The sequence below is a fragment of the Lepus europaeus genome, chromosome 9, assembly GCF_033115175.1.
Source record: "Lepus europaeus isolate LE1 chromosome 9, mLepTim1.pri, whole genome shotgun sequence".
In the NCBI taxonomy this organism is placed as follows: Eukaryota; Metazoa; Chordata; class Mammalia; order Lagomorpha; family Leporidae; genus Lepus; species Lepus europaeus.
This window is the reverse complement of record NC_084835.1, coordinates 69,573,687-69,600,330: the sequence shown is the minus strand read 5'-3', so window position 1 is coordinate 69,600,330 and position 26,644 is coordinate 69,573,687. Positions and strand designations below refer to the sequence as shown.

At 45.9% G+C, this 26,644-nt stretch overlaps 1 protein-coding gene across 1 annotated transcript in view; it reads left to right on the top strand.

The window, feature by feature from the left end:
• The first annotated feature begins 10,423 nt into the window (after positions 1-10,423).
• ABHD3 (abhydrolase domain containing 3, phospholipase) overlaps positions 10,424-26,644 on the top strand; it is a 56,947-nt gene continuing 40,726 nt past the window's right edge. Inside the window, exons 1-3 of the mRNA XM_062200236.1 lie at positions 10,424-10,644; positions 11,105-11,268; positions 12,398-12,580. Of these exons, the coding sequence (XP_062056220.1) occupies positions 10,483-10,644; positions 11,105-11,268; positions 12,398-12,580 (509 nt within the window). The 5' untranslated portion in view covers positions 10,424-10,482. The remainder of the gene's footprint in view (positions 10,645-11,104; positions 11,269-12,397; positions 12,581-26,644) is intronic.

Sequence of the window (26,644 nt, the reverse complement as noted above, 5' to 3'; positions counted from 1 at the left end):
ATGGCCCAAGTCCTTGGGCCCCTGCCACCATGTGGAAGACCCAGAGGAAGCTCCTGGCTACTGGCTTCAGATGGTGCAGTTCCAGCCATTGCAGCCAACAGAGGAGTGAACCAGGAGATGGAAGACTTTCTCTCTCTCTCTCTGCCTCTGCCTCTCTGTAACTCTGCCTTTCAAATAAATAAACAACTCTTAAAAAAAAAAAAAAAAAAAAAAAAAAAGGGCCGGCGCCGCAGCTCACTAGGCTAATCCTCCGCCTTGCGGCGCCGACACACCGGGTTCTAGTCCCGGTCGGGGCACCAATCCTGTCCCGGTTGCCCCTCTTCCAGGCCAGCTCTCTGCTGTGGCCAGGGAGTGCAGTGGAGGATGGCCCGAGTGCTTTGGCCCTGCACCCCATGGGAGACCAGGAGAAGCACCTGGCTCCTGCCATCGGATCAGCGTGGTGTGCAGGCCGCAGCGTGCCTACCGCGGCAGCCATTGGAGGGTGAACCAACGGCAAAAGGAAGACCTTTCTGTCTGTCTCTCTCTCACTGTCCACTCTGCCTGTAAAAAAAAAAAAAAAAAAAGAGTGGGCTGGGGCTGTGGCATAGCAGGTTAAGCTACCTTCTGCAGCAGCAGCATCTTATATGGGTGTTGGTTCGAGTCCTGGCTGTTCCACTTCCAACTCAGCTCCCTTGCTAATGTTCCTGGAAAGACTGTGGAAGATACGCCAAGTGCTTGGGCCCCTGCACCCTCGTGGGAGACTCTGATGAAGCTCCTGGATCCAAGTCCTGGCCTTTCTGGCCATTTGGGGAGTGAACCAGCAGATAGAAGATCGATCGATCAATCGATCAATCTCTCTCTCTCTATCTCTGACTCTGCCCCCCCATAACTCTGCCTTTCAAATAAACAAATAAATCTTAAAAACAAGTGGCTCTCTCAGAAACCATGCAGCAAACCCTCTTCTGTACACCAGTCTGCCATTCCCTCCCTTTCCCTCCTGCAGCAATGCACTCATCCATTCACTTCATCAGATAGCATTTGAGCACCTTCCACAAAGAGAAGAATTTCAGTGAAATTCGCAGGTCAACATTTCCAAACCTCAAAACTCTGAGGCCTGCTTTTCTTCTGGTCTGTTCCGGGAAAATGGGAAGAGGAGGAGGCACCTCAGCTGACAGCTTTGGGTGACTGGGTCAGCCTGTGTAGACCCCCAGCTTTTGATACCTGACATCTCTGTGCATGGAAATGAACTGTATTCATGCATTCCAGAGAGAGTAGGAAAGCACTACTGAACATCCTGTTACACTGGGCAAGGCCACAGCTGCATACCTCTTACATTGTATCTGGTTTTGCTCCTCTTAGAAATATTTTCTCCAAGATCATGCCCTAAGGCATGTGACTTAATGCATTTCCTGTATAATCAAAAAATAATAATATTCGATTATTAGAAAAGTGACACTGGTGGACCAACAGTAGAGAGTCATCAGTGTTCTTGTGTGCAACACCTTTCGTAAGGGGTACGCATGAGAATTCCATGAGTAAACCACTATCATCACAGATCTTGTTCCAGCTGCCAGGCAGCACATTGATATATTTCTCAGATATTTATGGGTTAAAGCAAAGATTCCTGGTGAGATTGAGCCTTTCACCCTAAAACAATGGTAACTAATAAAGTTCTTTTTACTTTTTTTTTTTTTGCAAGCAACTATATTACATTTTACACAATGTAGAAAGTACAAAATATGATCCAAAATCTGAAAGGCACTAAAGGGCATTCAGTGAGGACCAGATTTCCCTCCTATCTTTCATATCCAGCGACCTATCTTCACTCCTTGGAGGCCACTATTAATTTCAGTGTCTTTCTGTTAGTTCTATTTTTAACAAGTGGATTTTCTGTATTTTAATACACTTCAATTAAACATGGTATATAACAAAAAAATTTTTTTTTCTTAAAACTTGTCTTCCATTACAACTTGCAATATTTTGCCCTTTCTTATTTAAGCTATATCTCTTTAATTAATTAATTTAAAGGTAGAGTGACATAGACATTCACACAGGCATAAAAAGATGGCTCATCTGCTGGTACACTCCCCAAATGCCTACAATAGCCAGTGCTGGGCCAAGCTAAATCTGGGAGCTGGGCACTCAAACCCGTGTCTCCCAGGTGTGTGGCAGAGTCTCAAGGACTTGAACTATCACCTGCTGCCTCCCATGGTGCACATTAGCAGAAAGCTAGAATTGGAAGTAGAGCTAGGAGTCGAACCCAGGTATTCTGAAATGGGATATGGCCATCTTAACCACTGCACTACACACTGGCCCCATAAACTATGTATCTTTTCCTGTGATTCACATCTTTAAAAATTAGTTTTGTATTTTAAAAAATAACTTTTTGGGGGCCGGCACTGTGGCACAGAGGGTTAAAGCCCTGGCCTGAAGCACCGGCATCCCATATGGGTGCTGGTTCTAGTCCCGACTGCTCCTCTTCTGATCCAGCTCTCTGCTGTGACCTGGGAAAAGTAGTAGAAGATGGCCCAAGTCCTTGGGCTCCTGCACCCACATGGAAGACCCAGAGGAAGCTCCTGGCTCCTGGCTTCAGATCAGTGCAGCTCTGGCCGTTGCAGCCATATGGGTAGTAAACCATCAGATGGAAGACTTCTCTATGTGTCTCTACCTCTCTCTGTAACTCTATCTTTCAAAAAAAAAAAAACTTTAAAAAATAACTTTTTTACAGTTTAGAAAAGTAATAAATGACAGGGAAAGGTTTTTCAATGGGTACTATGATACAGTAACACAGGAGAAATAAGGTCTGATGTTCTATCATATAATAGAGTGACTATACATAACAATAATGTATTGTGTATTTCACTTTTTAAAATATTTATTTATTTATTTGAAAGAGTTACAGAGAGAGAGAGGTCTTCCATCACCTGTCTACTCCTCAACTGGCTGCAATGGCCGGAGCTGCACCAATCTAAAGCCAGGAGCCAGGAGCTTCCTCCGGGTCTCCCAGGTGGGGCAGGGGCCCAAGGACTTGGGCCATCTTCAACTGCTTTCCCAGGCCATAGCAGAGACCTGGATTGGAAGTGGAGTGGCTGGGACTCGAACCGGCACTGATATGGGATGTCGGCACTGCAGACAGCGGCCTTACCTGCTACACCACAGCGCCAGTCCCTGTATTGTGTATTTCAAACAAGCTAGAGGATAGAATACTGATTTCACCAAAGGCAATATTTAAAGATAGAGTTGTCCTGATCTGAACATTACCCATGGATTGAAACATCACATCATACCCCATAATAGGTATTTTTTTTTAGATTTATTTGTTTGAGGCTGGCGCCGCAGCTCACTAGGCTAATCCTCCGGGTTCTAGTCCCGGTTGGGGCGCCGGTTCTGTCCCGGTTGCTCCTCTTCCAGTCTAGCTCTCTGCTGTGGCCTGGGAAGGCAGTGGAGGATGGCCCAAGTGCTTGGGCACTGCACCCGCATGGGAGACCAGGAGGAAGCACCTGGCTCCTGGCTTCGGATCGGCGCAGCGCGCCGGCCATAGCAGCCATTTGGGGGGTGAACCAATGGAAGGAAGATCTTTCTCTCTGTCTCTGTCTCTCTCTCTCTAACTCTGCCTGTCCAAAAAAAAAAAAAAAAAAAAGATTTATTTGTTTGAAAGGCAGAGTTACATAGAGAGGAAGAGACAGAGAGAGAGCACTTCCATGAACTGGTTTACTTCCCAAATGACTGCAGCTTCCAGTGGGCCAAGCCAAAGCCACAAACCACAAGCTTTATATCTCCCATGTGGGTGCAGGGGCCCAAGCCCTTGGGCCACCTGCTGCTTTCCCAGGCACATTAGCAGGGAGCTGGATCAGAAGTGAAGCAGCCAGGCTGCAAACTAGCACTCGTATGGGATGCCAGCATCACAGGTGTTGGTTTTACCCTCTACATCATGATGGCCCCAATATGTATTATTATTTTTTAAAAGACTTATTTATTTATTCAAGAGGCAGAGTTACACACAGAGAGAGGTCTATCTTCCCCCAAATGGCCACAATGGCCAGAGCTGAACCGATCCAAAGCCATGAGCCAGGAACTTCTTCCAGGTCTCCCACACAGGTATGGGGGCCCAAGCACTTGGGCAATCTTCTACTGCTTTCCCAGGCAGCTCCCAAGGAGCTGGATTGGAAGTGGAGCAGATGGGACTTGAACTGGCACCCATATGGGATGCCGGCACCACAGGCAGAGTCTTAACCTACTATGTCACAGAGCCAGCCCCCTCAATGTGTATTATTTTTATGTCCCATTTTAAAAATAAAAAAGTAACAAATGTCATTGTGGCAATTTAAATGGTTCCATAAGAGGAAAAACACTCTTAATTTTAAGTGTTAGTTGAAAGAGCTGAAATCCTTAACTTATTTGAAACACTGCTATAATAGATACATAGGCAAAGGATGAGCCATTAATATTTATTAACCATTGAATGATTTTGTAGGAGCTTTTTATATTCTGTAAGTTTTCTGTTGTTGCATAATAAGCTGCCACACACATAACACCTTCGAGCAACATGTTTATTTTCTTAACACTTTCCCTGGGTCAGGGGTCCAGGCACAACTGAGCCAGGCCCTCTGCTCAGTGTGTACAGGACTCAAGTCAAGGTGTTGACCAGGCTGTTTTCTTTTTTTTTTTTTTTTTTTCAATTTTTATTTAATAAATATAAATTTACAAAGTACAACTTTTGAATTATAGTGGCTTTTCCCCCCATAACCTCCCTCCCACCAGCAACCATCCCATCTTCCACTCCCTCTCTCATCCCAGTCTTCATCAAGATTCATTTTCAATTAAGTTTAAATACAGAAGATCAACTTGTTACATACTAAGTAAATATTTCAACAGTTTGTACCCACACAGATACACAAAGTATAGAGTACTGTTTGAGTAGTAGTTTTACCATTAATTCACATAGTACAACACATTAAGGACAGAGGTCCTACATGGAGAGCAGGTGCACAGTGACTCCCATTGTTGATTTAATAATTGACACTCTTTTTTATGACCTCAGTAATCACCCAAGGCTCTTGTCATGAGCTGCCAAGGCTATGAGAGCAGCCTTTTGAGTTCACTAACTCTGATCTTTTTTAGACAAGGCCATAATCAATGTGGAGGTTCTCTCCTCCCTTCAGAGAAAGGTACTACCTTCTTTGATGGCCTGTTCTTTCCGCTGGGATCTCACTCACAGAGTTCTTTCATTTAGGTTTTTTTTTTTTTTTGGCCACAGAGTCTTGACTTTCCAAGCCTGAGAAACTCTCATGGGCTTTTTAGCCAGATCTGAATGCCTTAAGGGCTGATTCTGAGGCCAGAGTGCTGTTTAGGACATCTGCCATTCTATGAGTCTGCTGTGTATCCCGCTTCCCATGTAGGATCATTCTCTCCTTTTTAATTCTATCAATTATTATTCGCAGACATTGGTCTTATTTATGTAATCCCTTTGATACTTAATCCTATATTTTTGATCAATTATTAACTTAAAGTGATCACTTTGTCTAGTGAGATGGCATTGGTACATGCCACCTTGATAGGATTGAATTGGAATCCCCTGGCACGTTTCTAGCTCTACCATTATGGGTAATTCTGAGTGAGCATGTGCTGAACTTTACATCTGTTCCTGCTCTTATTCCCACTCTTATATTTAACATGGATCACTTTTCAGTTAAATTTAAACGACTAAGAATAATTGTGTGTTAATTAAAGAGTTCAACCAATGGTATCAAGTAGAACAAAAAAAACTAAAAGGAATAAAATAGTAAGTTGTTCCTAGACAGTCAGGACAAGGGCTGATCAAGACATTGTTTCTCATAGTGTCCATTTCAGACCAGGCTGTTTTCATCTAGAGACTTCACAGGGAAAGAATCTTTATCCAAGCTCATTTAGTTTCTCTGTAAAATCAAGCTTCCTTGATGTTCCTTGTAGGACTGGTCATTGGCAACCCACAAATCTGGAGCCTGCCATCCTTTCCTGCTATGTAGCCCTCTTCAGGGGAGGGGGTTCACACGGCTTCTTGCTTCCTGGAGGCTGGCAGGACAGCCTCTCGCTCACGTCTGCTAAGATGAAGCCTTACCTAACAGAGTGGTGACGTCTCGCCACCTTTGCTATATGCGGTTAGAAGTGAGACAGAAGTCCTGCCTGTACTCACGGGGAAGGAAACCAGCTTGCAGAGGTCATCAGCATCACCTTAGAGTCTGTCTATCACACATTCTCTAAGGAATTCAGATTTCTCCTCGAAACACCCATGATAGAGCTGGGAGTAAAAAGTAGCCACAGGCTTCCTGAGCATTTTGTATCAAGCTGTAAAGGTTGACTGCACCACTTCAGCCCTGTTACTTCAAGTGCATGCTTGATCAGAATTCTTAAAAGTAGATGCAAGTGTTGTGGTGCAGCAGGTTGAACAGCTGCTTGGGATGGTCCCATCCAGTATCAGGTGTCAGTTTGAGTCCCAGCCACTCAGCTTCTGATCCAGATCCCTACTAATGGGCCTGGAAGGCAGCAGATGATGGCTCAAGTACTTGGGCCCCTGCCACCCACATGGACAGCCTAGGCCATTGCAGCCATCTGGAGAGTGAACCAACAGATAGAAGATTCTGACTCTCCTTCTCTTTCTCTTTCAAATAAATAAATATTTATTAAAAAAAAAAAAAAGAATGTTGTTTCTAGGGACCAGCACCATGGCATAGAAAGTTAAACTACCACCTGCAGCACTGGCATCCCCTATAGGCACCGGTTGGAGTCTGAGCTGCTCAACTTCTGATCCAGCTCCCTGGCAATATGCCTGGGAAAGTGGTGGAGGGTGGCCCAAGTGCTTGGACCCCTGCACCCATGTGGGAGACCTGGAAGAAGCTTCTGGCTCCTGGATTTGGCATGGTCTAGCGCCAGCTGTTGCGGCCATTTAGGGAATAAATCAGCAGATGGAAGCTCTCTCTCTGTCTCTCCCTCTCTCTCTCTCTCTCTGTAACTCTTTCAAATAAATAAATCTTAAAAAAAAAACACACGATGAAATTCTTCTCCGATCTTCCTTAGACCCTGGACTGTGGCTGCTAAGTTGCTGTATTTTATGTATTTGGAGTAGACATTTGCATTTTCATTGGTGACCAGCACCTGAACACTTATTTGTGTCTGAGGAGCCCTCACCATGTAAAGCAGAGTTCATCTCCCCCATGTAAGCTGAAAATGCCAGCTACATGTCTGTTTCCCTACCTCCACAGCAGGGAGAGAGCTGAGATATCATGCCAACCGCAGTAGTCAGTTCTACTCTCACCACATCTAGAGGAGCTAAGAAGCAGGAATCATAGGGAAATCTGTAGCAAGGGGACAGAGGTGGCAGCACCCCAGTTCCAGAAGCAACAGCATCAGAGGTTCAGAGCAGAGCCTGCACAGTGATGACGCTGTGGATGCCAACACCCACAGTGTGGCACCCAGAGCAGGAGGGAGTCTTGTCATCAGAGGACCAGCTCCACAATGGCTCCTAATTTCTCAGCCTAGTACTCTGGCCCTCCCAGAGATTTCATCAGCTGCCCAATGCCATTGGAATGCATTTCTTTTCTTATAGTAAGCTTGGGTTTGTTTTGTTGCTTATTACTAAGGACCCTGGGTTACTACTGCATCTGGTGCCTCCCTTACTCTCCACACCTAGTGTGATTAAATTGCTTACTCCTCTGTTGTCACTAGATGTACAGTCCTTGCCCTGTCTTGTTCATCATTGAGTCCTCAGTGTCTAGAAAGCACTCAAGAAGAAATTGAGTGAATGAATCAAACTGTGTGCTTTAATTTGCTCATCTGTAAATTGGGAGTAATAGCTCTTGTCTTAAGGAAGATTGTGAATGTTCTAACAGGAAAGAAGGTTGAACATCTTCCATCCCTTGTTTACAGAAAAGGAACCAAGGCCCCCAGACAGATTTGCCTGACTTTGGAGTTGGTTTCGACTTCCAGGTCGGCACATTTTCTACACACTGTGAAGATTATGAAATGTTGTTAGGAACTCAGTGTTTGTGCCCTTCTTCTAAATTTATACTTTGAAGCCCTTCCCCCTAATGTGATGTGCAGCAAGAGGTAATAATGTTTAGATGAGACCACAGAGGTGGAGTGGTGCCCATGTAAGAGGACAGATGCCAAAGGCAGCAGCCATCTACAAGGCAGGAAGAGAGCCCTTACCAGAACCCAATTATGCTGGCACCCCAATCTCAGACCTCCATCCTCCAGAACTGTCCAAAGGAAATGTGTTTAAGTCAACCAGTTTAGGTATTTGTTAATGGCAGTCAAGCTAAGACAAACATTTTATTTCATGATGTTTTCACGTTAAACTTAAGTAAAATTATGGGACATGGATTTAGCCTAGCAGTTAAGATACTGTTTTAAGATGCTTATGGTCCACATTAGAGTTCTTGAGTTTGACGCTTGGTTCCAGCACCTGACTACAGTTTCCTATTGGTGCAGACCCTGGGAAGTAGCAGTGATGGCTCAAGTAATTGGGTTCCTGCCACTCATGTGGGAGAGCTGGATTGAGTTCCTGGCTCTTGCCTTCAGCCTTGTCCAGCCCTAGCCATTGTGGTCATTTCAGGGAGTGAATTAGGAATAGGAGTGCTCTCTCTCTCATTCTCTGACTCTCAAATAAATCATTTTTGAAATGTAGGATGCTTCTTCAAAATAAATAAATATATACATGGAAGCAAAAGAAAACACGCATGCATGATTGGTAGGCAGGGCCAAAGGCAGGTGCAGGCATTTTAAAGAATGTTGCATGGGGCCTGGCACTGTGGTGTAGCAGGTAAAAGCCGCTGCCTGCAGTGCCAGCATCCCATATGGGCACCGGTTCATATCCCATCTGCTCCACTTCCAATCCAGCTCTCTGCTATGACCTGGGAAAGCACTAGAAGGTGGCCCAAGTCCTTGGGCCCCTGTACCCGCGTGGGAGACCCAGAAGAAGCTCCTGGCTCCTGGCTTTGGATCAGCGCAGCTCCGGCCATTGCAGCCAATTTGGGAGTGAACACCTCTCTCCCTCTCTCTCTGCCTCTCCTTCTCTTTGTGTGTAACTCTGACTTTCAAATAAATAAATAAATCTTAAAAAAAAAAAAAAAGAAAGAATGTTGCATGTAAGGTGTCAAGTATGGCAACCAGTACATGCATTTGTTTTTGTTGTGCGTGCTCAGGTATGAGAGCCAGAGAAAGAGAATCTTAAGATCAGGGAAAAGGGGGAATCTAGGCACACATTGCTTCATTTAGCTCTCTCAGCAGCTCTGTAGAGCAGAAATTATTATGCAACAGATTTTAAAATCAAAGAATAAAGGCTCAGTGAAGGTAATGTAATTATTTGGCGCAGTGGCAACCATCAAGCTGCAATGACCAAATGGAGCGCAGGTCAGTTGCTCATTTCTTGCCCATTCCCTCTCCCCATCGCAACATTACATCATTTACAGCCTGTAAATGTACGTTACAATCATGTATGATCTGTAGACAGGCCCTTGCCTTCTTTTCTTTTGCTTGATTAAGCCTTGCCACTCCTGATACCCCTGGCAGGGAAGAGTTCATAATAACAGATTGTTAAATCTTCTAACTCCATCAGATTCCGCTGAAGTATCTCTTGACTTTAGCCATAAATAAACCTAGGCAGCCCTACTTCATAAAGGCTTCCTTGCAGGTACATCAGGTAATCGGTGTGAATTTCCGTCCCTCTGTAAGTTCACAACATTAATGAGCCACAAGCAGGCTTTTCACTGAATCTCACCTCCTCTTCTTGCCCTTTGCACTTACTTCCACGTAACCGCTTCTCATGTTAGGCATACTTGGCCACCAGGAAGACCCACAGAGACACCTAAAGTCAAGAATTAATGTCATCACCGTTGACTGTTCCTAGAATATTTTTTTCTCTTTTGACAGTTTTCGGGGACAGCCCAAGCTCTGGGGTGAGGGTGGGGGAGGGGAGGATGTGGGATTCTCTACGTCGTGCATTCTCTTGACTTAAAGTGGGCACGAACTCCCGAAATCCTCGAATACAAGGCACCCTTCCTGGGCACCTACACCGCTGGTCTACCAAGACACCCCCTCCTCCCCGGCCGACCGCGGGCAGTCAAGGTCACCGGGGCAGGTGCGGGCGCCTGGGGTGAAGCGGCGCCGCCGGGCCCGTTTCTTTTCCTCAGGCCGCTCACGCTCTCCCGCCACTCTCGGGGTCCACCCGAGCTGACTGCCACCCGAAGACCCTTGTCCGCCGGCCGAGCGGCGGGGCCGCGCCTCTGGAAGGTTCCTGAGAGGCTGGCGGTGGGGGCGGCTCCGGGGAGCCGGGGCGGAGCCGGCGGCGTCTGGCGGGCCGGGCTACGCCTCCCGGGGCCCCTCGGCCGCGCCCGTTGGCGGAAGCCGCGCTCCGCCCGGCAGTAGCCGCTCGAGTGGAGGGGCGGCTGCGGCGCGGCGCCCGCTCCCGCCCGCTGGCCGGCCGGGTCGCCTCCCGCCGCAGGACCGGTGCGCCGCGCTCGGGGGGCCATGCAGCGCCTGGCCATGGACCTGCGGATGCTCTCCCGGGAGCTCTGCCTCTACCTGGAGCACCAAGTCCGCGTGGGGTTCTTCGGTTCCGGGGTGGGCTTGTCCCTGATCCTGGGCTTCAGCGTCGCTTATGCCTGCTACTACCTGAGCAGCATTGCCAAGGTGAGCCTGGGGGAGGCGCAGGGCCGCGGGCAGCGGCAACCGGCAGCCCCGAGGCCGAGCCGGCTGTTCCCGAGGGCTGGCCCTTCCCCGGTGCCGTCCGGACGCTCTGTGAGCGCGCGGGGACAGCCCCCGGCCCCTGATCCTCGCACCGCAGCCGGCTGCCCGCGGCGCGGAGACGCTGCTTGGTCCCGGTTCGCGGGCGCTGCCGCGGCCGTGGCGCTTGGCCGGGCTGTAGCACTTCTGAGAACGATCCTTGTATCTCGGCGCTCGCTCGCATTTCCCTCGAGGGCGCTGATAAGCCGCGGTGAAGCCCGTTGTGCGTGTGAAGGATGTGCGAGGGCCTTCCAGAATGAGGGATCGCGCGCCCCGGGCACCCGCCTTGTGCTGGCTTCTGGTTTACCGTGGACAGAAACTTGGCTCTGTCGTGGAGCCTTCGCCGACCCTGGCTTTCTCTCTTCAGAAACCCCAGCTGGTGACCGGGGGCGAGAGTTTCGGCCGCTTCCTGCAGGACCACTGTCCCGTGGTGACCGAAACGTATTACCCAACAGTCTGGTGCTGGGAGAGCCGAGGACAGACCCTGCTGAGACCCTTCATCACGTCCAAGCCCCCGGTGCAGTACAGGAAGTAAGTAAAGGTCCAAGTTCAGGCATTCATTGACAACTATAGATTTTTTTCTTTTTTTGCAAACGCCCAGTGCTTGGTTAATAGAATCCCTGATTTAGTAAGTAAATAGGACAGAAAGAGTGAAAATGGAAAGAGTGTCCCCCACTCCACCCCCAGCTGCAGGAAATGTCCAAGTATTGCTTTTCTTTCTTCACTTTTTTTTTTTTTTTCACCCTGGTATGGTGCTTCTTTCTAGGATGCAAACTGTGTTTAGTAGAGATTATGTTTTTCTAATTTGCCATGCATCTGTGCCTGAGCCCTTGGGGCTCTGATGATAAAAACCAATTCAGATGTAGATACCGGAGTGAGGGTGAAGAGGACACCCATTGGTTTGAGTTTTGTGTAGGTTTCATGTTGACATGCACATAGATGCCCTTGAGGTGTTTAAAGGTAGCGACCAGGAGATTGAAATGGGGGCCTTTTATTAATTTCCCTGAGTCATCTAGTCTTTCTGGAGTTCCTTTATTTGCTTGAAACTTGCACCATTTGAGAAAAGTCCTTAAGTTCATAGATACTGCAGTGAGAAGTACTGGAAATTATTTAAGAAGCAAATTTTCTAATGTACTCGCTGGAGAGACTGCATTATTGAGCCCAAAGAGCTGGAGCAGTGATCAGATCAGCTTTTCCCTGTTGAATTATTTCAGTGACCTCAATCAAATAGGGGTTAAATGCTGGGTATTTTAGAGTAATGAGGCAATGAGTAAGACAAATATTCAAAGTCCTTTGAAGTTCATTTCTAGATCCTACCTTTTACTGGAGTTCTAGAAACAACTTTATGGTACTGATCTTAACATCCTGGTAATGAAAGAGATAGAGATATGAGGGATCTTCAAAAAGTTCATGGAAAATGTGTGTTACATAAAAACTATATATGGATTCCAAAAAAAATTTTGCACTAAAATGCATGTATCTTTTGATTCCATTTTCCATGCACTTTCGAAAGTATTCTTGAATGTGTGTATGCTAATGAATGCTTAAAAACTGTTATTCTGAAATGACTAAATATTGTCGTATTTATAAAATTAAAACCCTGCACTTAAGACAGGACTTGGAACACATAGTGAGTAACGTTTTGAATTATTCCTTTCAGCGAACTTATTAAAACTGCAGATGGAGGGCAGATTTCGCTGGACTGGTTTGATAACGAAAACAGTGCATGTTATGTGGATGCCAGCACCAGACCCACTATTTTACTGTTGCCTGGCCTCACCGGAACAAGCAAGGAATCCTATATCCTTCACATGATCCATCTCAGTGAGGAGTTAGGATACAGGTACCAGTGCAAGATTTGTGTCCACTTTTCACTTAATTCATTCTACAAGAAGTACAAATATATTTACATGTTTGTTTCAGAAATACTTTTGATTTTGTGCATGGATTGAGCAAGCCCCTAATTTACTAATTTTGTCTGCTTCCTCTTTAACTTTTTTTTATTCCAGAAAGATGCATAGTTGAATCATACACATACACACACACAAAACAAAACAAAACAATGGCACTTAGTGTCATAGACATTTAGTGAACTGATGGTGAGATGAATGAATTTAGAATCTGTTGAGAACTGACAAAGCTCCCCAGGTCAGAGAGGCATAGACCCCAGTGGAGGAAATGCCGTGAGAGATGGCACTTATAAATTCCTGAGAGAGTACACAGTGGCCCTCATGTCACACTCTGTGTGGGTCCTGAATTCAGTAAATCTTATCACCCTGGCTCAAATCCCAAGTGTAAAAAAAAAAAATTCAAAATTGGCTTCTGGGATGTCCTCATTTTCCAAATGTGATCCGTGCCTCTTCTGTCCACCTGAATTTGCAGGTGCATATGGCTAATGTCCAGTTGATGCCACAGCATTTTTGAGTAACCATTATTCAACTCAATCACCAGAGACAGTATAATTTAAAAAAAAAAAAATGACTTAGCAATTGCAAGTTTCAGATTCAGCTCTAGAATCTTGTTTTTTTTTTTTTTCTTGACAGGCAGAGTGGACAGTGAGAGAGAGAGACAGAGAGAAAGGTCTTCCTTTTGCCGTTGGTTCACCCTCCAATGGCCGCCGCGGTAGGTGCGCTGCGGCTGGAGCCAGGTGCTTCTCCTGGTCTCCCACGGGGTGCAGGGCCCAAGGACTTGGGCCATCCTCCACTGCACTCCCGGGCCACAGCAGAGAGCTGGCCTGGAAGAGGGGCAACTGGGACAGAATCCGGCGCCCCGACCGGGACTAGAACCCGGTGTGCCGGCGCTGCAAGATGGAGGATTAGCCTATTGAGCCGCGGTGCCAGCTCTTTTTGCTTGTTTTTTAAAATATTCATTTTATTTATGTGTAAGAGTTAGAGAGAGAGGTAGAGACAGAGAGAGAAAGAGAGAGAGGTCTTCCATCTACTGGTTCATTCCCCAAATGGCTGCAACAGCTGTAGCTGAGCCGATCTGAAGCCAAGAGCCAGGAGCTTCTTCCAGGTCTTACATGTGGGTGCAGAGGTTCAAGGACTTGGGCCATCCTCTGCTGCTTTCCCAGGTGCCCTAACAGGGAGCTGGATCAGAAGTGGAGCAGCCGGGACTCAAACTGGTGCCCATAAGGGATACTGGCACTACAGCCGAAGTTTTAACCCACTGTGCCACAGTGCTGGCCCTGTTCTGCTCTGTTTTAGCTGATAGTAATTATTGTAATGGAACATGTTGAGATTTGTATTTAGAGACTTATCGTTTGTTAAACTTGTAACACTTTGAAAAAACTGATGTTGAGCTCATGTTATGAAAATATTTTTATATAAAGGGGAAAGTGGGGGGGGGAATTTGGTACAGAAGTTAAGCTGCTGCTTGGGATGCCTACATTCCATATTGGAGTGCCTGGGTTTGAATCCTAACACTGCTCTCCATTCCAGTTTTCTGCTAACACACACCCTTGGAGGCAGCAAGTGATGGCTCAAGTAGCTGAGCCCCTGTCACTCATGTGAGGTATCTGAGATTGAGTTCCTGGCTCCTGGCTTTGGCCTGGCCCAGTCCTGGCTGTTGTGGGCATTTGAAGAGTGAACCAGTGGATGAGAGATTCTCTTTGTCTCTCTGCCTTTCAAATAAAATAAATAACTAAATTTTTAAAGGGGAAAATGCTGTAATAGCTAATCCAGTTTAAACAAGTTAACTCTGATATTTAAAGCCTGTTTTGTCCATTAAGTAGCATTCTCTCAGAAACCATGATATAGTCTTCCAGAATTATGGAATTATGATGTTCTAGAAATTTGCTAAGCAATAGCAGGAATTTTTTTTTTTTTTTTTTGACAGGCAGAGTGGACAGTGAGAGAGAGAGACAGACAGAAAGGTCTTCCTTTTTGCCGTTGGTTCACCCTCCAATGGCCGCTGCGGCCGGCGCATCTCGCTGATCCGATGGCAGGAGCCAGGTGCTTCTCCTGGTCTCCCATGCGGGTGCAGGGCCCAAGCACTTGGGCCATCCTCCACTGCCTTCCCGGGCCATAGCAGAGAGCTGGCCTGGAAGAGGGGCAACCAGGATAGAATCCGGCGCCCCAACCGGGACTAGAACCCTGTGTGCCAGCGCCGCAAGGCGGAGGATCAGCCTGTTCAGCCACGGCGCTGGCCAATAGCAGGAATTTATTATTCCATGTTGAGGCATTGTCTAGTTAGATGTGAGGCTTGATTCCAGTTGTTTTGCTAAAACTTAGTCATGCTCAAAAAGCACAGAAGATCAAACCGTTTGTACATATTTAATTTGCTGATTCTAGATTTGTCCTGAGTTATCTCCCATGACTTAGAAACTGCTTTGAAAACAATGTAGTTGAAACTCAAGGACTGAGTCTCAGAAGCTCTGGCATTGCCAGTGCACATGGCTTTGATCCACTGCTTGTAAAAGTTGCCAAATTTTATTCCCAAAGCTATCACAACACTATGCATCAAAGCAGTTGGGAGGTTATAGCTTTCCTAGGGGTTCAAATCGTCTACTAATTCAGAAATTCTATGGAACATGTTTTATACAAGGAAGGCTTTGTGCTGGGTACTGTGAGGAGCTGCAGGGAGCTTTGAAAAAGTTGTCTCTACATCAAGAGTATATAAGAGGAGAAGGCTGCACCAATTCATTGTCAGCTGCTTGCAGACCCAACCTATTCGGATTTCGGGAGCTCTAACATTGAATCAGGCTGTCCTTGTAGGAAGCAGAATGGATGAATAAACCATTGTCAGTGAGCTTCTCAATGCCCACATCTTTAAAACTTTATTTATTTATTTTTTTGAAAAGCAGAGAGATAGGCCGGCGCCGTGGCTCAACAGGCTAATCCTCCGCCTTGTGGCGCCGGCACACCAGGTTCTAGTCCCGGTCGGGGCTCCGGATTCTGTCCTGGTTGCCCCTCTTCCAGGCCAGCTCTCTGCTGTGGCCCGGGAGTGCAGTGGAGGATGGCCCAAGTGCTTGGGGCCTGCACCCCATGGGAGACCAGGAGAAGCACCTGGCTCCTGCCATCGGATCAGCGCGGTGCGTTGGCCGCAGCGCGCCTACCGTGGCGGCCATTGGAGGGTGAACCAACGGCAAAAGGAAGACCTTTCTCTCTGTCTCTCTCTCTCACTGTCCACTCTGCCTGTCAAAAAAAAAAAAAAAAAAAAAAACGCAAAAAAAGCAGAGAGATACACAGGAATCTCCCATCTGCTGATCACTCTCCAAATTCCTATAGAGCCAGGGCTGGGTGAGGCTGAAGCCAAGAGCCAGGATCTCAGTTCTGTGGGACTGGCAGGTCCCCAGTCACTTGAGCCATCATCTGCTGTCTCCCAGGGTGCACATTAGCAGGAGGTTGGAATGCAGTATGAAGCTGGGACTTGAACTCAGGCATGCCTGGATCTACACCAGGTGCCCATTCCCTCATTTATTTCTTAACTACAAGGAGTCTCTGATTCTAGGCTCGAAGGGCTCTATCAGATAGCTTTTGCTGTATAATAAACCTCTCTAAAATTCAGTGGCTTAAAGCCACAACCATTCTGCTCACAGTTCTGTGGGCTGCAATTTGTCAAAGCTCAGTGGGGGTGGTTTTTCTTCTCAGTGGGGTGGTTGTAGCTGGGATCATTTATGGTCACCTGCTAGGACAACTACATGCTCGGGGACCCTGAGCTGTGACTCATCTCATAGCTACACGTGCTTTCATCCACCATGAGGCTTACCTTGAGTGTGTTCATGTGATGGGAGAGAGTTTCAAGAGTATAAATACCAAGGCTGCAAGGCCTCTGGAGGCCCAAACTGAAAACTGCCAGTGTTGCTTCTGCCTTGTTCTACTGGTCAAAACAAGTCACAGAGTCAACCCAGCAGTCAAAGAGTAGGGAAATATGAGTACAATCCACCTCTTGATAGGAAGAGCTACAAAATATTTTGCAGTAGGGGCAGGCATTTGGAACAGTAAAGAGGCTGCTTGGGATGCCCACAACCCATATGGAAGCCTCAGCCCCGCTTTTGATTCCAACTTCCTGATAATGTGCACCCTGCGAGGCAGCAGATGATGGCTCAAACACTTGTGTTCCTGCCACCCATGTAGGAGACGCAAGTTGTGTTCCAATCTCCCGGCTTCAGTCTGGCCCAGCCCCAGCTGTTGTGGATATTTGAGAAGTGGACCAGCAGATGGAAGATATCTCTCTGTCTCTCTTTTTCTCTCTCGTTTAAATAAAAAGAAAATAAGTAATAAAAAAAATTTTAAATATGTATTTCTGTAGTCTACCACGGAGAGCCAGGTAGTTTCAAAGAACTTTGACGTAAAAACTAGATCTGGGGGCCAGTGCTGTGGTGTGGGTGGCTAAGCCTCCACCTGCAGTGCTGGCATCACATATGGGCACTGGTTTGTGTCCTGGCTACTCCTCTTCTTATTCTGCTCTCTGCTATGGCCTGGGAAAGCAGGATAAGATGGCCCAAGTAGGTCAGTGCCGCAGCTCACTAGGCTAATCCTCTGCCTGCGGCACCAGCACCCAGGGTTCTAGTCCCGGTTGGGGCGCCGGTTCTCTCCCAGTTGCTCCTCTTCTAGTCCAGCTCTCTGCTGTGGCCTGGGAGGGCAGTGGAGGATGGCCCAAGTGCTTGGGCCCTGCACTCACATGGGAGACCAGGAGGAAGCACCTGACACCTGGCTCCTGGCTTCAGATCAGCGCGGCGCAGCGCACCAGCCATAGCGGCCATTTAGGGAGTGAACCAACAGAAGGAAGACCTTTCTCTCTGTCTCTCTCTCTCACTATCTAACTCTGCCTGTCAAGAAAGAAAGAAAGAAAGAAAGAAAGAAAGAAAGAAAGAAAGAAAGGAAGGAAGGAAGGAAGGAAGGAAGGAAGGAAGGAAGGAAGGAAGAAAGATGGCCCAGCTGTTGTGGCCATTTGGGGAGTGAACCAGTGGATGGAAGACCTTTCTCTCTGTCTCTCCCTCTCTCTGTCTGTAACTCTCAAATAAATAAATACATCTTAAAAAAAAAAAAAAAACCAACTAGATCTGGGATACAGTTGAGTTAATCCACCACTTGCAAAGCCAGCATTCCATACCAGATTGGAGTGCTGGTTCATATCCCAACTATTCCACTTCAGATCCAGATCCCTGCTAATGCACCTCAGAAGGCAGAAGAGGGTGGCCCCAGTGCTTGGACCCCTGCCACTCATGTGGGAGACCCAGATGGAGTTCCTTGCTCCTGGGTTTGTCCTGGTCTAGACCTGACTGTTGCAGACATTTCAGGAGCAAACCAGCAGGTGGAAGATCTCTCTTACTCTCTGTGCCACTCTGCCTTTCAAATAAACAAATCTTTAAAAAAAAAATCTGGAATTTTATACAAGTCTGCATTGAGTCCTTAGGTGGCAAAACAGTAGTGAGTCCTTGTACTATAGCATGGGATCCAGAAGTAATAGTCTGTGGAAGTCTGTAATATGGGGGGACATTTGTCTTGCCTCTAAAGTCAGGGCTCGACTCAGATGTTGGCTCGACTCAGATTACCAAGTGATGCTGAGCATTTAGCTTCTCCTCTCGCTGTATTCTCACCTCCTCCAGAGGCCTTAGAATAGGTAACTTACTTGGTTTAGTGCCCTTCACAAAGTGGGTTTTCTAGAACATGTTGTGTCTTTCTTCCTTTATTTTCTATGCCCTTGATTAGAATAGAAAATTGATTATAATTTGTAAGAGCAAGTACAAGCACATCTAGCTCCTAAGAGATATAAACATCTACTTTCCACCCAGGGATGTATGGATGTTGTTATAGCATCTGTTATACAAGAGTGTTTCATAGTCAGTAGGAACATCTGTGCAGTGCAGGGGTACACTTGACATCCAGCTCCAGGTACTGTCTTCTGTAAAGTTGAATGTTTAGGGAGGGTTGTAAACTGTTGATACTTTACCGGTGAGATATAATTTCTTTTTTTTTTTTTTTTTTTTTAGATTTGTTTTTCTTTCTTTGAAAGGCAGAGTTACAGTGAGAGGTAGAGACAGAGGGAGAGGTCTTCCATCTGCTGGTTCACTCCTCAAATGGCCGCAGGGACTGGGGCTGGGCCAGGCCAAAGCCAGGAGCCAGGAGCCAGGAGCTTCTTCCAGGTCTCCCATGTGGGTGCAGGGACCCAGGCACTTGCCATCCTCCACTGCTTTCCCAGGCACATTAGCAGGGTGCTGGATCAGAAATGGAGCAGCTGAGACTCCTACCAGCACCTATATGGGATGCCGGCTTTGCACTCTGCAGCAGACCAATACCAGGAGGCAGTAACTCCCAAATATGTTTACCACATGGGTGGCAGGGACCCACACATTTGGGCCATCTTCCACTGCTTTGCTCAGGCCATTAGCAGACAGCTGGATCGGAGGTGGAGCTGCCAGGACACCAGATACTCATATGGGATCCCAGCATCACAGGCAGTGGCCTAACCTGCTGCATCACAGTGCCAACCACCCTGAGCTATGATTTAGATGTTAGAGAGAACCTAACTCCTAGCATGTGGACAAATGAAACATAAGGGCTTATTGTTGATGTTCGACAAATTATGCGCTGTGGCACAGTGGGTTAAAGCCCTGGCCTGCAGTGCTGGGATCCCATATGGGCACCAGTTCCTGTCCTGGATGCTCATCTTCTAATCCAGCTCTCTGCTATGGCCAGGGAAAGAGTAGAAGATGGCCCAAGTCCTTGGGCCCCTGTACCTGCATGGGAGACCCAAAAGAAGCTCCTGGTTCCTGACTTCAGATCAGCCTAGTCATTTGGGGAGTGAACCAGTGGGTAGAAGACTTCTCTTTTTCTCTGGCTCTGAATCTCTTTTTAATTCTGTATTTCAAATAAATAAAATAAATCTTTAAACAAAACAAATTATCTCCTGTATCTGAAAACTTAAAAAGATACCATTTTTCTATTAAGGGGTGCTAATTCAAAATTAATGATTGAAAGGATGGAAACTAGGCCAAAGTCTTGTAAGATGATTGTGAGCAAAGACCTTTATTAAGGAAGTCAAAGGTAGATAGAGTTGGGTGGAGACTGTGTGGGCCTGCCCCCACTGTCCCTCTTCATTGGCAGATTGCAGGAGGTACCTCCTTGGGTAGACCTGCCCCAGAGGAGAAAATTGTTGAGCCAGATAAATTCTTCCAGATTGTATGTGTCAGTCAAGTCCTGGAGGGTGAGCAGAGTAAGAAAGGTCAGGAATGTGTTTAGGGAGAAGCCCTATTCCTGGGAAGCAGAGGACTGGAGAAAACAGTCTTCCCTCTGATACTTTACACCTGTGTGAATGGTAAACTGATTAGAAATCTTACTCGTTCATAATTTCTCTTTTTTAAAAGTCTCCATTCAATAGCATAGCCTACTAGGTATTATTTTATATGCATGAATAATATCCTGTTTTCTTACATCTTTTTCCCATTCTCTGAATTGATTTCTAGCACTGCAACAAAAACAAGGAGAAAAACAGTTACTTTGACAACATCTGAATCATCTTTTATCTGGACCTTTCTTGTTCATTTACCATGACATTCCACCCCCAACTAATATAAAAACGAGTGACCCATCCAGAATTGCATAACAATAAGTTCACTGAAATCTAGGTCAGTCATTAAGTATTTTGGGTCTGTCAAGTATAGTATCAGAAACTACATTCCCAAGGAGCATAGCACTTTAAGTGAAAAGAGGCTGCAGACGTAGGGATATGCATTAGAAAGGACTGGGACTAACTACAAATGACAGAAAACTCGAAATAACAATGACTTAAACAAGATACAGGTTTACTCCTCTCGTGTAAAAATCCAAGAAGGCCCACAGCTCCTCTGGCGCTTTGTAGTGTCAGTAACTTAGGCTTCTTATGTCATGTTGCGTCATAGCCCGCAGATTCCTTAGCCCTAGCTATCTCATCTGCGTTCCAGCACCCTACAAGGAAAAATCAAAGACAAGGGGGAGGTATGCCATCTTCCTTTGAGGGTGCATACCAGCCATTTGAACACACCGGTTTTGCTCATATCTTATCAGCCGGTTCTTAGATGCAAGGGAGATGGAAAAATTAAATCTTTATTTTGGGCAGTCATGTGCCAGCTAAAATGGGGGGGGGGGGGTGTTCTGTTACTGGGTAAGATGAGGAAGATGCTTAATGGAAGATAACTAGCAGTCTATGCCACTAAGTGCCCAGAGAAGTGAAACTACTTCAGCGTTCAGTATCTGCAGATTCCATATCCGTGGATTCATTTAACCACGGAGTGAAAATATGAGGGGGAACATGGCATCTGTAATGAACATGTACAGACTTTTTATTTTGTCATGATTCCCTGAATAATACCCTATAACAATCATTTGCATAACATTTACATTGTTTTAGATATTATACATAATCCAGAGATGATTTAAGCTATACAGCAGGGTATGAGCTGGTTCTATGCCAGTGCTATGCTGTTGTATGTAACAGACTAGAACGCTGGAGGTTTTTGATATCTGCTGGACTCCTGGACCAGTTTCCTGTGGATATCAAAGGGTGAGGGTACCAGGATCTTGGGGGATCCAAGAGGGATGTTTCATTGAGGGAAGGAGTGGATCAGCAATGTCAGATGCAGTTGAAAGGGCACAGTGAATGAGGTCAGATAGAACAAAATTTGACTTTGAGGAAGGAAGCTAGGCTCCTGGGGATTAAGATGGCCTCAGAACAGGAGAGCAGGGGTGACTTACATGTTTGAGAAGTTTGACAGAGAAGAGTTATTAGAAAATGGCAAAAGAACCAGTTGAGGGATTTTCAAAACTGCAGACCTGTATTTCAAGAAATTTCTTACTCTTGGGGCCGGCGCCATGGCTCACTTGGTTAATCCTCCATCTGCGGCACCAGCATCCCATGTGGGTGCCGCTTCTAGTCCTGGTTGCTCCTCTTCTGATCCAGATCTCTGCTGTGGCCTGGGAAGGCAGTGGAGGATGGCCCAGGTGCGTGGGCCCCTGCACCTGTTCCTGGCTTCGGACTGGCACAGCTCTGTCAGTTGCAGCCATTTGGGGAGTGAACCAATGGAAGGAAGATCTTTTTCTCTGTCTCTTTCTCTCACTGTCTATAACTCTACTTGTCAAATAAATTTAATAAAAAAAACTTACTCTCAGTATTATTTTATTTTTACTACTTAGAAAAAGCACTGATTTTTTTATATGGCTTGGCAGGATAAAGTTTTTGTGTTTTGTTTTATTTTCTATCTGAAAGAGACAGACAGACAGAGCTCCCACTCACTGGTGGTTTATTCCTATGATGCATGCAGTGGCTGGGGCTGGGCCAGGCTGAAGCTGGGATCTGGGTACTTCAATCTGGGTCTCCCATATGGGTGGCAGGAACCTAATCTGCCTTCAGAGATCCACAGTAGCAGGAATCGGGAATTAGGAACCAGAAGCAGTTATCAAACCCAGGCATGCTGATAGTGGATGGGGGCTTCCCAAGCAGGGTCCTGTTGGTTCACTCCCCAAATGCCTACAGCAGCCAGGGCTGGGCCAGGGCTGAACCCACATGGTTGCAGGGACCCAAGAACTTAAACTATCATGTGCTGCTTCCCAGGATGCACATTAGCAATAAACTGGATAGGAAGTCCTGTCGCCAGCATTTGAACCAGGTACTCTGATGCAAGCGACTTCAAGTAGTAACTTAACTGCTGAACCAAATGCCTGTTTCCCCTGCTCCTTGTGAGGTCTTTTTTATTTTTAACCTTTATTTATTTTATTTGAAAGACATAGTTACAGAGAGGCAGAGAGAGAAAGAGAGAGAGAGAGGTCTTCCATCAGCTGGTTCACTCCCCAGTTGGCCGGAACAGCCAGAGCTGCGCCAATCTGAGCCAGGAGCTTCCTCTGGGTCTCCTCTGTGGGTGCAGGGCCCTAAGGACTTGGGCCATCCTCCACTGCTTTCCCAGGCCATAGCAGAGAGCTGGATCAGAAGTAGAGCAGCCGGGACTCAACTTAGCGCCCATATGGGATGCCTGCACTGCAGGCAGTGGCTTTACCTGCTACGCCACAGCACCGTGTGTAAGTGAGGTCTTAACCACTATACCAAATACCCACCCTAGGCTCAAGGTCTTTTTGTCTTCACCACGAGCCTGCTTACTGGTGACAAGGATGCCACTGTTCAACGTTTATATTTTTGAGAGCATCTCAAACTGGGAGATGATTTTAAGAGTGATTAAAATTTGACTGCTTTTAAATATTCCTTTTTTTCCAAGTTTGGGCTTTGGGCCTGAGAATTTCTTCATTTAGGTGAAGTAGCAGCAGTGGATACTGTAGCTTTAGCTGAAGGTTAGCTTTTCCAGCAGCATTACAGGTGCCTTAGGGGCTGGTCTGCAGATTCTTCCTGAAGGGTGGGGAGGCAGTGAAGGAAAAGGGTGAGCTCTGACCACCCCCATCTTTCTATCTACCTATATATCCATTTATTTATTTACTTATATGACAGAGTTACAGTGGGGGTGGGGAGAAAGAGAGAATCTTCCACATTCTGAGTCACTCCCTAGATGGCTGCAACAGCCAGCACTGAGCCAAGCAGGAGCCAAGAGCTTCATCCTGGTCTCCCATGTGGGTGCAGGGGCCCAAACACTTGGGCCATCTTCTGCTGCTTTTCCCAAACCATTTGCAGAAAGCTGTATCAGAAGTAAAGGAGCTGGGACATGAACTGGTGCCCACATGGGATGTTGGCATCATAGGTGGTAGCTTTACCTACCACACCACAACACCAGCCTCCCAAACCCCATCTAAAAGCAGCATTTGAGATAAGAACATTTCAGTAATGGTTGAGTTTTTAAGATTTGGGCAATGTGGCAGGTAACATATTCATGAGACTATGTAGATTAAGTAATGCATATTGGAAATCACTATATGAAAGTCTGGGTTATTTATGATATTCTAGAAAAAGTTATGGTGGACACCAGCAAATGGTCCCATTCTCTAGGGGACCAATTGTTAGATATTCCACTATAAAATGATAGCTCAATAATAAATGTCCAAGGACAAAGCTCTTTTTATCAGACTTGGCACACTCTCATAGTGTACGCCGTGTTCAGAGCACCCATTTTCTTTGGAAGAAGTAGATTTGAATGTTACTAGCTTAGATAATGCAGGACAGCAGAGTGAGGTAGTTAAATGGAGTCTTGGTTCAGATCTGCCTGGGTTCAGGTCCCAGTACTGTCATGCGCTACCTTTGTATCCATTGACAAATTACATCTCTCTGCACCTGTTTTCTCATCTGTAATAATACCTGTACCTCATAAGGCTGTGAGGATTGCATGTAAAGTATGTAAAGAATGTTGGCTCGTAGCTGACCCTTAACGAATATTTAAAAACCTTTAGCTATAGAATCCTAAGGAGGACTATTATCTGGCTTAGGGAAGAGCCTCACCCTTTTAGCCTGGTCAAATGGAAATGAGATATTTAGTTCCCAAGCCCTATTACCAGGAAGAAGCCATCCTAAGAGGACCCAAAAATAGAAATAAGCCTGGCCAGCAGTGGTGATCCAGGAAGGGAAGGAAATGCCTTGCTGAGGTGGAGAGGCAGCTGGAGTCTACATCCTTCTGCCTGTGGGGCCAGCCAGTTACCAGCAGGGACTGGGACACTAGGATAACAACTGCTGTCGGTTATGAGCACTCAGAATGTAGAACACCATAAAAAAATTATTTACTTGTTTGAAAGGCAGAGAGACAGAGACGACCAGAGAGAGATCTTCCATCTGCTGGTTCACTCTCCAAATGCCCCCAGCAACCAGGGCCAAACACAGAAGCCAGGCCAAACACAGAAGCCTGGAACTCCGCTTAGGTCTCCCAAACACTTGAGCTGTTCTCCACTACTTTCCCAGGCGCATTAGCAGGGAGCTGGGTCAGCAGTGGAGCAGCCAGCACACAAACTGGCTCCCTGATGGGATACTGTGTCACAGGTGGCAACCTTACTTGCTACACCATAACATGAGTCCCTGAAAAGATTTCTTGATGTTGCATAATAAGGATTTCAGTTTCTTCACATTAAGGATACCTTTGATTTTTTTCCCCTTGTGACCTCTTTTTGGAAATATTATATCTAAAAGATAAACTTGGTTCATAAATATTAACTTGCTGCACTTGTTTTGAAACTCATAGGACCACTTAGAACTTAGTATCAGCTGGAGATAGTCAGTGTTGCTACTTTGCTACAATTAAATTTAGCTTGGGGGAGAGGAAGGATTGGAGGAGTACAATACAGTTGATAGGAGGAACAAGTTCCAGTGTTCTACACACAGGATTTACAATAACTTATTCTATATTTTATAAAGAACTAGAAGGGAAGGATTCACAGGCGCCTCCCCTTCCCCCCCCAAAAAAATGGTATATGTTTAAGAAAGAAGATGGAAATCTTAATTACCTTGATTTGATCATTGTACATTGAATACAGTATTGAATTGCCATATTGTATCCTATAAAGATGTACAATCATTATATGTCAATTAAAAATTTGTTTTTCAGACTTTAATTATTTGAGAGGCAGAGTTACAGAGATTGAGAGAGAGAGAAAGGTCTTCCATCTGCTGGTTCACTCCCCAAATGGCCACAATGTCTGGAGCTGGGTCATTCTGAAGCCAGGAGCCAAGAGCTTCTTCTTAGTTTCCCACGTAGGTGCAGGGGCCCAAGCACTTGGGCCATCTTCTACTGCTTTCCCAGGCCATAGCAGAGAGCTGGATCAGAAGAGGAGCAGCCAAGAAAGCTGAGGCTTAGCCCACTATGTCACAACACTGGCCCCTAATTTAAAAATTTTTAAACTTACTTTTTTGAGTACCTGCCTCATAATGGACTCTGAGGTACTGTTATTGCTATCTCATTTAATATGTACCCAATTCCAACATTTATATTATCAGCTCCATTTTACCAACCAGAAAGGACAACTGCAAAAATACAGTTAGTGATGGGTGACAGGGTTAAGTTTCAATTGTACAGCTTCACTACAGGTAGGTTTATGATTTCTTTAGGCTTTTTGAAATTTTGATAGTTCTTTTTTTCAAAAAAGATGTATTTATTTATTTGAAAATCAGAGTTACACAGAGAGAGGAGAGGTGGAGAGAGAGAGAGAGAGAGAGATCTTCCATCCAATGATTCACTCCCCAGTTGGCCACAAGGGCTGGAGCTGCGCCAATCCAAAGCCAGGAGCCAAGTGCTTCTTCCTGGTCTCCCACGTGGGTGCAGGGGCCCAAGGACTTGGACCATCTTCCACTGCTCTCCCAGGCCATAGCAGATTGCTAAATCAGAAGTGGAGCAGCCGGGTCTCAAACCGGTGCACATATGGGATGCCGGCACTTCAGGCCAGGGCATTAACCCACTGCGCCACAGCGCCGGCCCCAAAATTTTGATAGTTCTTGAAGACCATTCTTTTCACCTTTGTCACACCCTTGGATGTGTTGGGCTCTTAGCATGGGAGCAGCCAGCTCCTCAACTTCCATGATTGTTGCCTGCCTGGATAATGTACACCTGTACTGTCATCAGGACTCAGTTGTATCAGGGGAACTCAAGACTTGACAGGCAAACACGTCAAGTTTCCTACTCAGGGAATAGCTTTTGTGGGGAAAGAGTTGAAACAAGGCAGTGAGGTTACTGAATTATGAATTGACTTTCACTGTTCTCCATTTCCGTGTAATAGTCACAGACTGGGTTTGTAGCACAGTCAGTAATATATTCTTATTAATTATTGTGTTTGATTTCTGAAACTTCACCTTCTAGAAAAAGGTACATGAATTATGTTCATTTGTTTTATTGTCTTATGACCTTAGTTGGATTGGAAATAGATATAATCATGTATATTCTGTAGTTGTTAAAACTAGTGTTATATAAATATAGGATATTAAAATTAATGTGATTGTGGATTTTCTTTTTCTCCATTTGATTCTGTGAATTTTTGCTTCTGTGTGTGGAAGCTCCGTTATGAGTCACATACAT